The sequence below is a fragment of the Thunnus albacares genome, chromosome 1 (assembly GCF_914725855.1).
Source record: "Thunnus albacares chromosome 1, fThuAlb1.1, whole genome shotgun sequence".
In the NCBI taxonomy this organism is placed as follows: domain Eukaryota; kingdom Metazoa; phylum Chordata; class Actinopteri; order Scombriformes; family Scombridae; genus Thunnus; species Thunnus albacares.
In genome coordinates this window covers 17,202,141-17,215,688 of record NC_058106.1, presented here as the reverse complement: position 1 = coordinate 17,215,688, position 13,548 = coordinate 17,202,141, and the positions used below count along the sequence as shown (strand labels likewise).

At 40.7% G+C, this 13,548-nt stretch overlaps 1 protein-coding gene across 2 annotated transcripts; it reads left to right on the top strand.

Moving 5' to 3' along the window:
* Positions 1 to 309: 309 nt before the first annotated feature.
* On the top strand, positions 310 to 10,046 carry ppm1g (protein phosphatase, Mg2+/Mn2+ dependent, 1G). 2 transcript variants are annotated; one of them, XM_044346750.1, is made up of 14 exons: positions 310 to 461; positions 719 to 857; positions 1,543 to 1,612; positions 1,908 to 1,993; positions 2,280 to 2,409; positions 2,677 to 2,788; positions 3,000 to 3,193; positions 4,747 to 4,925; positions 5,054 to 5,185; positions 6,136 to 6,238; positions 6,745 to 6,876; positions 7,226 to 7,355; positions 7,479 to 7,578; positions 7,943 to 10,046. In XM_044346750.1, exons 2-14 carry the CDS (start codon positions 747 to 749, stop codon positions 8,147 to 8,149), a joined length of 1,686 nt encoding a protein of 561 aa, XP_044202685.1. In that variant the 5' UTR covers positions 310 to 461; positions 719 to 746; the 3' UTR covers positions 8,150 to 10,046. The 2 variants fall into 2 exon arrangements, with proteins under 2 accessions (XP_044202685.1, XP_044202679.1); XM_044346744.1 differs by having other exon boundaries at positions 311 to 461; positions 4,744 to 4,925.
* The last annotated feature ends 3,502 nt before the right edge of the window (positions 10,047 to 13,548 follow it).

The following is a 13,548-nucleotide window of genomic DNA, read 5'->3' as shown; positions in this document are numbered from 1 at the left end:
TTTTCCCGTAATAACGGTTTATTCTCGTAATATTACTTATTTATTCTCGTAATCGTACTTTTTTCTCGAAATATTATGACTTTGTTCTCGAAGTCTCTGATTTTTTCCCCTCCCAGTGTGGCCCTAATACTCTGTCGTGGTCCTGACACTGTATTATCTTCCATATTTTTTTAAAATTATTTTGTTATATATCTGTACACGTAAAATACCTGCCTGTATGTTGCTGAAACGTTAATTGGTTAATTTTTTTCCCGACATCGTGACGTATGACGTACACTGAGGACACGCCCCCTGCTCAGAGCGAAAGGGACATGCGCGCGCAGCATCTTCCTGCGCGGCTCCTGCTTGTTCTTCTTCTCGGTCTGTGTTGTTAGCGGCTTCTGCTTCCACACGTGTGATCACTCCTATGTGAATCCCTCTCTCCGGGACCCGTTTACAAGCTCATCCCGCAGCCAGAATAGGTATTTTTTCTACTGTCGGTGTTGTGAGTTAGATGTTTCTACAAAGTACGAGAGATGACTGCTGGAAGTTTAGCCGGGTTTGCTCCTGTTAGCACGGTGACGTTAGTTAGCTTTGTTGTTGTGTCGCTAACGTTAGCCAGCTAGCAACCGTAACTAGCCAGGGCTAATTAACGCAGCTCAGAGTAACAAATATCCAGGGATATACGTGTGTCTGTGTTTGTGAAGCTTTTTCATACGTGTCGTCGTCTTCACTCCAGGTGTAAAGCCATAAGAAACCGACTAACCATGGGGGCTTATCTGTCGCAACCGAACACAACCAAGAACTCTTGCGATGGCGGCAACAGCTACATGAGCTACGGCTTCTCTGCCATGCAGGGCTGGCGAGTCTCCATGGAGGTGAGGCGGACCAGACACCCATGTTGCTTCTCTGTTATTTCTGCAGTTGTAAATGGCGGGACAGGAGTTTTTTCTCCCTGTATAGGGCTGTTTGGAGTAGCCTATTGGCTAGTGTCTTTCCAGAGTTATGCCTTAGTCAGTGACTCCTCAACTAGCTTTTCCCTTTAGCATCAGCTGCAGTGACGTGTGAAATCCATAATTCATCCCTGAGGTGTTTTTTAAAAAAAACATACCGAGTAAGTGTCTGCTGTTTGTGCCCTGTCTTGTCTGTGAAGAAAGTACTTCACTGCAGCTGACAGCATTTGGAGCCCAAGTGTCTTTGTCTCATTAGGTTACTTCTAATGAGAAAAATCTGACATTGATTGCCTAATCTGGTGTAAACTGGCCATAATAAATCGGCTCTCCACAGCAAAGCAGTGCCTTAATATGGTTTCTAAATGCATGTGAGTATTTCAGTTTAAGGAAATGTATGAACATGTGCAATGATAATAAAACAAAGTTAATCAGCAGCAGAAGAAGAAGACTATAGACATGGTGCAGGAATACCTCCTGTATCCCATCTGACTCACCTGTCCAAGTAGACGTACATGGCTTTTTTTTCCAAGAATCCCATGATTTGTAGCAGTTTGTAAAGTGTCATGTTGTCTTTATACTTATGTGTATTTTCATGTTTGCTATGTCACAGGATGCTCACAACTGTATCCTAGAGTTTGATGAGGAGACGGCCATGTTTTCTGTGTATGATGGACATGGAGGTAACACCGACACATACAGTCTAAGTTCATACAGTAGTTTTTAGCAGCACACACCGTTTCTATTATTAAGATGAACTTTATAATTATCCCAGAGGGAAATGGTTTGCAGTGTGTGCACAAAATTTGCATTGTTCTGTACTGAATGTTTCTGTTTTCATTTTTGGATCACAGCACACCCGTTTTGTCAGGTGTTTCCATGGTTTCCTCTTTCTTATTGTTTCTTTGGCACACCTCTATGAGTACTATGTGTACACACCTATCCTGAGAATTTATATAATCTGCTATTCCCATTTAGGTGAAGAGGTGGCCCTGTACTGTTCAAAGTACCTTCCTGACATCATCAAGGAGCAGAAGACCTATAAAGACGGCAAACTGCAAAAGGTGAGAAACTTAAGAAGCTGCAATCATGATCTGTTTGTCTTAAACAAGGATGGCAGCAGAGATCTTTATGAACTGATGTGTGCTGCACTACTTGGGTATAGCTACACATTAGGTTGAAGTACAAGCAATATGTTATGAGTGTGTGTGTGGTCACCTCTTTTCTTTTCCATTAAACGGGCACACTTTGTTCAACAGACATACTCGAAACACTCTCAGAATAAACCTCCAACATGAATCTCGACAATCTTGATATTTACTGACAGACCTTTTTGTCTGTTGTTACCAGGCACTAGAGGATGCCTTCCTGGCCATCGACAGCAGAATGACCACAGAGGAAGTCATCAAGGAGCTAGTCCAGATCGCTGGACGGCCCACAGAGGAGCCGCCTGCTGAAAAGGTGGCAGAGGAAGACGATTGTGAGTACATCCATAACAATTTATATAGTAATATTTGATGTCATCAGGAAATAAAAATTGTAACAATTAAGAGGATAATTGTTAGTAATTGAAATCAGTGTGTGGCTGTTACAGTTGTTTTTAGTGTCAGCAGACACTTCACATTAACATCTAGTATAATAAACCAGGAAAAACTGTTTTAATTTTGTGTGTAAACTGCTGGTAGATTAAAAAAAAGATGATATCCCCCCCCCCCCCCCCCCCCCCTCCTTTCTGGTCTTGGTCCAGTGGACACTGAGGAGGCAGCTTTGCTCCACGAGGAGGCCACGATGACCATTGAGGAGCTGCTCGTACGCTATGGCCAGAACCGCAATGCTTTGAAGAATGCAGCTGCTATCAGGTAGTCTGACAAACTTTGTAGTTTGACTTTTCATACAGGAACTAACACTTTGTAGCAGTGAGGAAGTATGTCAAGCCTTTAACCTACATTATGGAAAACAGCAGGTCATCAATTGCGGCCTCAGCGGCAGTTTAAATTTGCACAAATAAAATCTTAGATGATTTCTGGTCTTGAGTGTGAAGCAACTTGACCCCTCTTTATTTCCTCCTAGCGCTGCAGCTAAGAAGGCAGCCTGCCCGCATCCCGGGGCCTCTGGAGAGAAAGGGGAAGGCCAGGAGAAGGAGGGGCTGAATGGAGAGGTGGAGGAAGAGCGCAATGGGAAGGTGAAGGAGGGCGAAGGAGCAACATGTGGGTCTAAGCTGCGAGCCTGTCGGAGAACAGGAGGAGGTGAAAGTAGTAATGCAGGTATGGAGCTGGGATTCAGGAGTCCTGAACAAGACAAGCTCTTTGTAAAAAATAAAATAAAAAAAAGATGACATGATGGGGAAAACTTCTCAAGTTCATGTTTTAGTTCAAACTAATTTATATTTTGAAATGAGTTTCCTTTCATGTAAAAGTATCAAACTATGTGCCTTTTTAGATTTTTAAAATACTAAAAATATGTCTTAACATTTTTTTTACTGATGCATTACTAGGGTTGGGTATCGTTTTGAATTTTATCGATTCTGGTTCTTATTTATTCCCAGTTTCAATTCCAATATGGTAAAAAAAAAAGAAGGTCAAATGTTTAGATAACAAAAATATCTTTATGCTTTTAAGCATTTACTTTGACTTTTATTGTTTCATTAAAATAAGTAAATTCAAAGTCTTTTTAACTGAACATTCTGCTTTTGTTTTGAGTACTTTCTGTCTCATCTTTCCCTCAGTGACATGTGTGCTGTCACTGTAAAGTCCAGTTCATGCTTTCCATGTCCATGGACAGCTGTGGACTTGCATGCAGACCGTGGACACGCACGTGGCTCCATACTTACTTTTTCGGAGGTCCGTGGACGCAGATGTGTTCCACATGTGTGCACTAGTAAACAGGGTTGCAGCATGATAAATTTCCAGAGTTGTAAAATCCCGTCTCTGATTATTACAAACCGCTGTAAAGTGTTTTTCTAATCAGCCTTGAAATGCAATAATCTGTTACTCCAACCGGACTTGCTGGATCGTATTTCATTGTCTCACTGGCACTTTAAACAGCACGCACACATCGGCACAGACCCTTGAATTGTTTGACACAGGCCTGTTTTTAGTCTGAATAGAGCTGAGGAGTTCCTGTATGTTGCTGAACAAGAAAAAGTCAAAAAAGAAAAGCAACAGTTTATGACAACAGGAATACAGTACATGCACAAACACGGTGTGTCGCAGCTAGATGTCTCCGGCTCTACTGGAGGTGCTAGTGTGGGCTGATGATGACGGACCTGGGCTAGGAGACCGTAAGACATCAAACACTGGGCATCCTTTGAGACTGCCTTAAATGTTTGGTTGGATTGATGTGCAAACCGACTTACAGTTAATTAGTTTCCTACATGTGGTGCACTTTGCCTCATGTTTTCTTTAATAAAGTGAAGCCACACTTTGAGCGTTTACTGCGGTCCATCTTTCACTGACGTGACATTAGCCACGCATGCTTGTACCAAAACAAATCGACACGCTGTGGCGTTGATTTATGACATAGACAGGTCCTGGCAGATATGTAGCCTTTGTTTGCAATATTAAAGCGTTAGTGGTTATGAACCAATAAGCAGGAAAATGAAATTCAGATTTTATTAATGAGTACTGGTTCTTGGCATTTTGGATTCGGTTCTAACTTCAAAGCAGTTTTTGGTTCCCAACCCTGTGCATTACAATAATCTCAAAGCACTTAGAAGTAGCTTCAGTAAAAGGTCCTGAAATTTAATCTGAGCACTTATTAATCATCCTTTTCTTTATTCTCTGGTCTTTGTGTTGCCTTCGCTTCCCCTCGACAGCAGCAGATTGTGGTGAGTCGGGAAGCTCCAATGGAGAAGAAAGGGCTGGTAAGGCAGAAGGAGATGCAGGTCCCTCCTGCTCTTCTTTGTCCTCGAACGCTGCAGGAGACTCCAAGTCCAGGTTCTTTGATGATAGCGAGGAGTCTGAGGAAGGAGAAGAGGAAGAGGGCAGCGACGAAGAGGTGAGAAAGCAGAAACAATCATTTCTGGTTAGTAATAAACCCAACTCTATTTGGCTGTTGGGGCTCACTCACTCAGACTGACTTTCAATTCCGCTGTTATGACTGTTTTGTTTTGGGTTTTTTATCAGGATGGTAGCGAGGAGGAAGAGGGCGACAGCAGTGAGATGGAAGAAGAGGAGGACACAGAGGAGGGAGAGGAAGACTCTGAGGATGAGGAAGAGGAGGAAATGTGTCTACCTGGAATGGATGGCAAGGAGGAGGTGTGTACCCGGAGGTGTTATATTGTTGGTACTAATCAGCAGTATAACAGAAAACATTTGTTGGATGAATTATAATCCACTGGCAGTGTGAAAGTGATTTTATAGAGAAATATTGTGATTGCTGAGAGTGATCTAGTCACCTCGGGAGTGAAAACAACAATGCAGCACTTACAGTTTTAATGTACTAATGAATCACTATCTATTGTTTGAGTTGTCTTAGTAAAAGAATAATTTAAAACATTGCAGTAAACCCGATAAAAGAAATTCAGACTGATCTCTTCATCTCCTTCCACTGTTGAATTGCGCCACCTTTGAAAGAGTCCAGTCACGGGTTGTTTTAAAGTGTCAGAAAGTGTATTCCAATTGGTGGCATAACGGATGCATTGGATGCCCTTGATCTTATTCAAGGACTTTATAGGTATTAATATAGAATATGAGAAATAAAAAAGAAGTGAAAGACATTGTAAGAAGGACCTGTAGACAGCGTTTTATGTTCTATTATGTATGTTGTGTTATGTTTTTCACAGTGGTTCAAAAAAGAAATTACTAGAATTTTTGCTTGGCCATGTGTGAAATAGTTGTTTTTAGACATTTAAAGAGCACATCTGCAATTTCCAGCTTTGAAGCCAACTAACACCCTGCAGTAAGTTGGATGGTCACATTGCAGCAGAAGCCAGATGAAATGATTTGTGACAACTTTGTGTAAATAAAAAAAAAAAAAAAAAAGCTTGAGCAGCTGCCTGAAATTATTTTCTCAGCAGAAGACTGTCTGAGAGCCTTTAAGTTGTTTATCAGTCAATTGCATTGAGTCACTGGGTGTAATACACCAGAGAAATTTCACAAAAGCTTGAGATTGTTTTTTATAAACAAGAGGTTTTAGTCATATTCTATTGGTGTACAACATCAGAGTTTTAACCAATGTGTGAACTCTCCCATGTTTGTATTTTCAGCCTGGCTCGGACAGCGGCACCACAGCTGTTGTGGCTCTGATCCGAGGAAAGCAGCTGATCGTGGCCAACGCTGGAGACTCTCGCTGCGTGGTATCTGAGCGTGGTAAGTGTAAACCATTTAGTACCTTTTTGATAAAAGTATTCAATCATAGCGTTGTTGCGTCAAAATCAAAATGTCAATCAGTTAAACTCAGGAACCTCAGCTAAGTGTCTATGACCCCCCACCCCCCACCCCCACCCACCCACCATCATCATATGCTTAAGTTTTTTAACTATATGATGATTGTAGTTAATGTGGTTCTAACTCTTATGAAAATTTCAAAGTTGTTTCTATTTGAAAACCTAAAAGCTGCTTTTAAGTCTGACGTTGTTAATTTAATGAGATTTTATTATAGTTTTCATACTGCCTTCCTTTTCCTGTGAAGTAATCTTTTCTTTTAGTGCAAAAAAGCCCATTTTCCCCCTTAACAGGTGGTATATTCATGTTATTGGGCAACAGTCAATCAGCAAATGTGTGGCTCTCAAAGGGTTGCAACAGAAAAGTACAGTGACCCAGATTTTTTTAAATAAAGGGCTTTTGCAGTAAGTGTGAAATGTGTGTGGCTGTAGGCAAAGCTGTCGATATGTCGTACGACCACAAGCCAGAGGACGAGGTGGAACTAGCTCGCATTAAGAACGCCGGAGGAAAGGTGACCATGGACGGACGGGTCAACGGTGGACTGAACCTCTCCAGAGCTATTGGTATCTATAAATACTATATAACTCAAAGTCTATTTAAAATTCAGAAATAAGTAAAATTGAAAATATTTGGTTCATGATGGTTGTAGCTTAAATAAACTCACTGACATTAGTTATTGTAGAATTGATTTCATTTGTCATGTATTTCTATGCATTTAAACCTTGACTTCAGTGAAAAATAATTATTCAGCAGAAGCAGGTATCAGAATTAAACATAATGTTGTCATTTTGTGGCCAGTTAAGTTCAACATATCACTCTAGTTCTGCTGTGGGTCCAAGAGTTCTTCTGTGTTTGAGACGACCACATCTGTAAGCTGAATGAAAAGCTGTTAACTTGGACTCTGACTCTCAGGCGACCACTTCTACAAGAGGAACAAGGTTCTGCCCCCCGAGGAGCAGATGATTTCTGCGATGCCGGACGTCAAAGTTCTGACGCTCAATGAAGACCACGACTTTATGGTCATAGCCTGCGATGGCATCTGGTGAGTAACAACTGTCCCAGTAGTGTATTATTTATTTAGTCATGATTTCATATTTAGGCACATTTTCATTTGCCATTTACTGTGTTTATAGACCTGAGTTTATTTCCATATGTGTGTTTGCAGGAATGTGTTAAGCAGTCAGGAGGTGGTGGACTTCATCAGTGAGAGGATCAAACCAGACCAGAGTGGCAAAGTCAGACCCCTCTCATCCATAGTGGAAGAGGTGAGAGAAAGCTCCTGTTTCAGATGTGATACCACGACATCATGAGCAGGCTAAAACACTTCAATGTCTGTTATCAAATCCCTGGAATCGCTCACAAAGTAACATGTCAGACTTTCCACAGTTTTCATCAGGGGAGTAAAAATTATATCTTAAATGTTTTATTCAGACTAGACTGCAAGAAACGCTAAAAGCAGTTGATTCTGTGATTTGTAAATGTTTTAATACCCACCATAAGTGTGTTAGTGTGCTTTTCTTTTCTAATTTGATCTTCATTTAACCAGTAAGTCTCCTGACAGACATCATCTCTTTGATAAGGGAGATTGCAGCATGCATCTTTTAATTTCAAATCCCGTCCTCCTGACAGCTGCTGGAACACTGTTTGGCCCCCGACACATCCGGAGACGGCACAGGATGCGACAACATGACCTGCATCATCATCACCTTCCGGGCACACCCCTCGCCCGCTCACAGCCAGTCAGATGACACAAAGAAGAGGAAGCACCAGGAGGAGGCAGGAGAGGCCGAGCCGGAGAAGAACGGAAACGACAGCAAAAAGGCTAAAAGTGACTAAAGAGAAAGAGAAACTGTCCCGCAGGGAGCAGCTGGTCCCAGGCTTACCCCAGATACACCAGAGACACATTCTGTTCAAAATTAAATCCTTACCTCACAAACATCAAGTTCACCCTAAAACAGAATTTACAAACACTGTACATACGCTCAAAGACCAGCTCAACTAAGATCCATCAGGATAGGTTTTTTTTGTCCTCTTGTTTTAGGTGGATTCTCACTCTAACAGCCCCCCCCCTCAGTTGTTTCTTTGGTTTGGTCTCGTTCAAAAGAAGCTGGACACATTTTTATTTCTTAAATTCAGAAGAGGCAGACTCACAGGCATGCTGCGTAGCTCATCATTTTCCAAGTATTTGTAGCTAGAAGGAAGATGCAGGAGGAACTAATTAACAGAGATCGGTGTGTATTTCTAAACACGTTTTAGAAATGCACTTCAGTCTTATGTTAATGTCAAGCTGTTCTGTTTTAGTGGAAGTTGTAGCGACCGGTGTCTGATTGCTGTTCACATTTTACAGCCTGACACATTTTCATTGCAGTTTTGCGTTATAAAATGTTTCGTTTCCAACATGAAGCTGCACAATGCTCTCTGGGTGTCCAAATTACAAGCCAGTCATTGTATCTCAACCAAGTGCCATTAAACAAAAATAAACCCTTGAATTGCTTTCGTATGCACCATTTCACATCTTCAAATTAACTTGAACCATAGAAGGGACCTGAAATGGCTGCAGAATGATTGGCATCGCATTAAAAAAAAACGTGTTTTCTCTCAAGAGAGTAATGAGAGGAAATACTATTGTCCTGTGAAACCCAAATTTATGATTCACGATGCAGTGAGAATGTGCACGTACAGTGTAGCGCCGAATGTGTTGGTGCCCTGATGTTGATATCTCACCCTGAGTTTCTTCAGGGGGATTTTGTGTGAGTCACAGTTCGACTCCACCCCTCCCAAAGAGAGGAACTGAAGGGTTTGGGGTATGAGTCCAGTTGTTCTAGTTTGCCTTTTTGTCCCCCCCTATCCCCCACCCCCATAAGCATCCATTTACAAGTAATTATAATTTCTTTTTTTTTTCCGTCTTGCTGGTCACATAACTCCCAAATACGTTGCCATCATCCTGCCTTTTTTCTTTCATTCCTGCTTTGTGTCTTGTCTTGATCAATATCTGTAAATGTCCAGAGGGAGAAAACATGCCAGGGTTTTTGAGGAGCTAGTGTACTCTTCATCTCTGTAAGATACGATAGCAGGAAAACCAGGACGAGCCTGATCTGTCTCTGTATGTCCATCCAGAGAGAGTTTGTGATGTAACTGCTGCTGCAGGAAGCCCCGGGCTGGCCCACCGCACGCAGCTCGTCTCCAGGACTCTACCTTCCTTCACCTCATTGACTCTCCCTGTCTGTTTCCATCATAACATCTTTTTAAGATTAAATCTAAGACGTGTTTTAAGTAAAAAAGTATTTCCACTCAAATCTTTTTTTTTTTTTTCTTTTTTTTCCTTTCATTTTTGATGAATCAGTCCTCTGGCAGTTTTTTTAAAAATCCTTTTTGCGAGCACATTGAAAACGCCCTGATGCTGGACTGTGGAGAGGATACACCGAGGTTGATTTTTGAGTGGAAATACAATTTGAAGTTCTGAGCGCCATGACAGTGTAACTTTTGAGAAGATTTTTTTCTTTTCTTTATTTGCAGAAGCCTCATTTAAACCATATTGTGACTGTAAGTTTGTTTCTAGTGTGCTATCTCGTCACCATGCCCTTTTTTCTGTACATAGTTTTTTCAATACTTGTAAGTGAAGAAAAGAAAATGCTTTTTCTTTGTAATTGTGAGTCAATGTAACATTTTTGGTGCATACTCTTTTGACACCAGTATGTAAGTACATACAAATACATTTTTTTAAATAATGAGACGACTGTGTTCCTGTCTTTCTTTCAGAACCAGAGTTTCAGGTTTCAGAGAGTACTCTGACAAAAAGTTGAATTGACCAATACATTTTTATGTGGCACAATTTTCATTACCAGCCGGACAACACTGAAGTTTGATCAGAGTTCAGTATCCTGTTTGACCATAACTGGTCCCAGTTTGAAGTCCAAATTATTGGTATTACCTCGGTTTCAATGAATATATTTCTTTGTGGTTCTCTTCAAAATCCAACAGTGATTTTTGAGAACATTTCTCACTACTTTTAATGTTATCTCACTTTACAATATAATTGATAATGTTCATCTGTCCATGCAGTTCTTTGATTATTAGACCAAAAGATATTTTAAATAGTGATTTAATGGGAATGGAAAAGAATTCACTTTACAAACAACACATCACACAGAGTTATATGTTCAGTGCTGGTGAAATGAGGAAATAAAATCACAGGGAAATGAGCTATAGTCAGGGAGGTTGGCTTATTTAATGTGTGTGTGTGTGTGTGTGAGGCAGAGCAGGGCCGTTTCTGGACATTTTGGTGCCCTGGGTGAGACTGGATCTTTTAACAATTTTATGATTCTTATTTTATCCTTCTGTTCCTTGTCATGTCATCATCATCCTTCAGGTAGTATTTTTACACGCACTAGTCCCTGTTAAGACTTTTTCGGGTTGTAATCTTATCAGGATATAATATTGAACATAACCTGGTTATTAATATTAACATGATCCAGGTTACTGATCATCTGTGACTCCTCATCACAGACAGTCGGTCATTTGTGTTGCAGGTTTTCTCTGTATGAGACTCTTAATTATGGTTGTTCTGACCACATTTATGATCCAATATTTATTTTAATTCATTTCCTTTTTACCTTTCCATTAAGAATATACAACTTGCTTGTCGAGTGACAGTAGGTAGACATTTAGAGAAAATATAAAGATTAGCTGAGATTAAATTAATGTGCACACCCACACAGGTGTTTTCACTCGTGGCTGATTACACCTCTGCTCAGGTTGAAGGTGGGTGGAGATTCGCTGAGAATAACATGACGTCACAGGACTCCATGAGCCAATAAGAGTGATGACGGTGTGATTTGTCCTAATGAAGCTAACAGGGGAGTCATGGAGATGTCAGCTAAGGACAAATCTGTACAGAGGAAAGATCTAATCAGGCAAAATAATTCAAATCACCTGTGTGGGTGTGCAGAGGCTTTACAAGGAGAACAATTTTTGAGGATAAACATTGATAAACTAAAGCATTATGTTAGCTTGTTAGTATGTTTTACCAAAAAAAGGGTAAATTGTTTTTTGTGTGTTTTAAAAGCTTTTAGTTTAATTTCTTGTTGTCATTGTGCTCATATCATGCATATTCTTAATAAAGTTTTGTTGAATATTGAATGAAATTACCACAAACTCAACACAAATTAAGTATAATTCAAGCATAGGGTTACTGGTTGCAATGGATTTAATGGGACAGGATACACACATTGCTCAGAAGAAGGTATCAGCAGGTGGCTAACAGCAAACTCCTGCATGAGGGCCCCTAAAAGTTTGGTTCGATTTTAAATCCAGCTGTTAAATTAACTAAATTATAGGATGTAGTAAAGTTGACAATTTAACAGATCAAAAAAGAGAGAAAAGAATAATTTAGAAAGGTAAAGTGTACAGATGCCTTTTTTCTCTCTCAAAGTCGACACTTCTGGACAAACTTTGTTGATGTTCTTCTTCACAGCTCATGTACACACACGTTCCTGCAGATGGCAGCAAAGATATTTGGACCAGTTGCAGACAGTATATTATGATGAAATAAAGCCATGAAGGGTGAAGAGTCATCCTGACCAGAGGGTACAGCTTCTGATCCCACTGACTCACACACATCTTCAACCAGGGACGACAAACTGCTCAATAAAATCATCTAACATTGTTTTGGAGTAAAATGAAAAACGTCCACGTCACATGATCACAGCCCCTCTCACAAAGCCACAGTGGGTTAGTTATACTTTAAATCTCCGTAGAAACAGCAAAGCTAAAGAGGACATACATTAGTCCCCATCAGCCTCGGGCCTCTCTGTCCTGCCCTGCCATTGGTTGCTGCCCTAACGTCTTCATGGTTGCTCTGCTCCCCAAGGATCACTGTTGCTGCAGGAACAATAGAAAGCGAGAGAGGAAACACACTGTCCTTGGAATCTAAAAATGTCATCGTAGACACACGCACAGAAGCCTACACACATTTCCCCCCTGTCTTTAACGGGCAGGATGTTTTTTGTTCTCATAGTGTAGATTAGTGGCTTCAGTGGTGTGTGTGGACGCAGTGAGTGCGTGCAAAGTTTGTTAGTCTGGGTGTTCATTCTCGTGCTAACAGACAGAAATAAAGGCCAAAACACACTCTGGTTTGTGTTTGTATCTGTGTGACCGTGACTGTTTTGTCCTTGGCCCTGTATAATGAATATGATTAAAAGTACTCTGTTCTCGGCCACACTACTATCCTATCAACAAAATAAGAAGCACAGCTTCCTCTTTACCAGCCTAAACGAGGCCATGAATCACAGCTTTAAGGCCTCCTTCAGCCACCAAAAATCAGTTATTACCAATAATATTTTGATTTCTAAACTAACAGTTTTCTTGGAAAACATGTTTAGCTGTTTCTCGAACACTAAGGCCACTGTAGGTAGCTGTCCCAGGCAGATTTTCACTGCAGTGACTGTAAAAAATGTTTCCTATGATGGAGCTCAATGGCTGCCTTGTCCAGCTGTGTGTGTTGGGGGAGTTACTTCTGTCTCAAGGCTCTTAAACCTGACTGATGACTGTGGAGGAGAACCACAGGAGTCCAACTAGACCTGCAATTGTACATATAGAACAGTGTGTGTGTATGTGTGCCGTCTAGCCAACAGGTCTTATATAGAAAGCTAGACCACAATAGCAGGTTGTAGTTAGACACTGTAGGCATTCATCAAGACTCACACGGTCTTTTTCGATGCTGCTCTCGTTTCTCAAACTGTACTGGCCCCGTTGCCCTCACATTGCAGAGTTCAGCGATGTCTCAACACACACACACACACACACACATTCCAGCGGTCACAGTAGTGCAGTTTAAATACGAGCTGCAGCCAAAATTAGTTTACTATAAGGTCATTTTCAGAGTTGCACACCTCTAACCTGCATTTCTGGCACTAATGTTTTCATTTGCACTGGTAGCTGTTGTTATAGAGGATTACTAAATTAACACATCACAGGCTCATATAGTAAGATCTTATCTAAGGTTCATTAAGTTGTTGTAATAATTAGCATTTTCCCTAACATTAATGTTGCAAAGTAGAAAATATTGAATGATTTATATTTCCCTCATTATGATTTACAGTCATATTATTATCAGCCTCTCATCCACACAAACACACATGTGAAGATCGTCATTGATCTAATGCATTTCCTACCCCATACCTGGACTAATCAATATTTTTATATTAACAATTGATCAAATGACTACATGTAATGTG

Bases quoted from the DNA above. Each gene is read 5' to 3' on its own strand.
- ppm1g (XM_044346744.1), top strand. From the start codon at position 747: ATGGGGGCTTATCTGTCGCAACCGAACACAACCAAGAACTCTTGCGAT. The intron at 858-1,542 runs GTGAGGCGGACC...GCTATGTCACAG, and splicing joins GCTGGCGAGTCTCCATGGAG to GATGCTCACAACTGTATCCT. The intron at 1,613-1,907 runs GTAACACCGACA...ATTCCCATTTAG, and splicing joins TGTGTATGATGGACATGGAG to GTGAAGAGGTGGCCCTGTAC.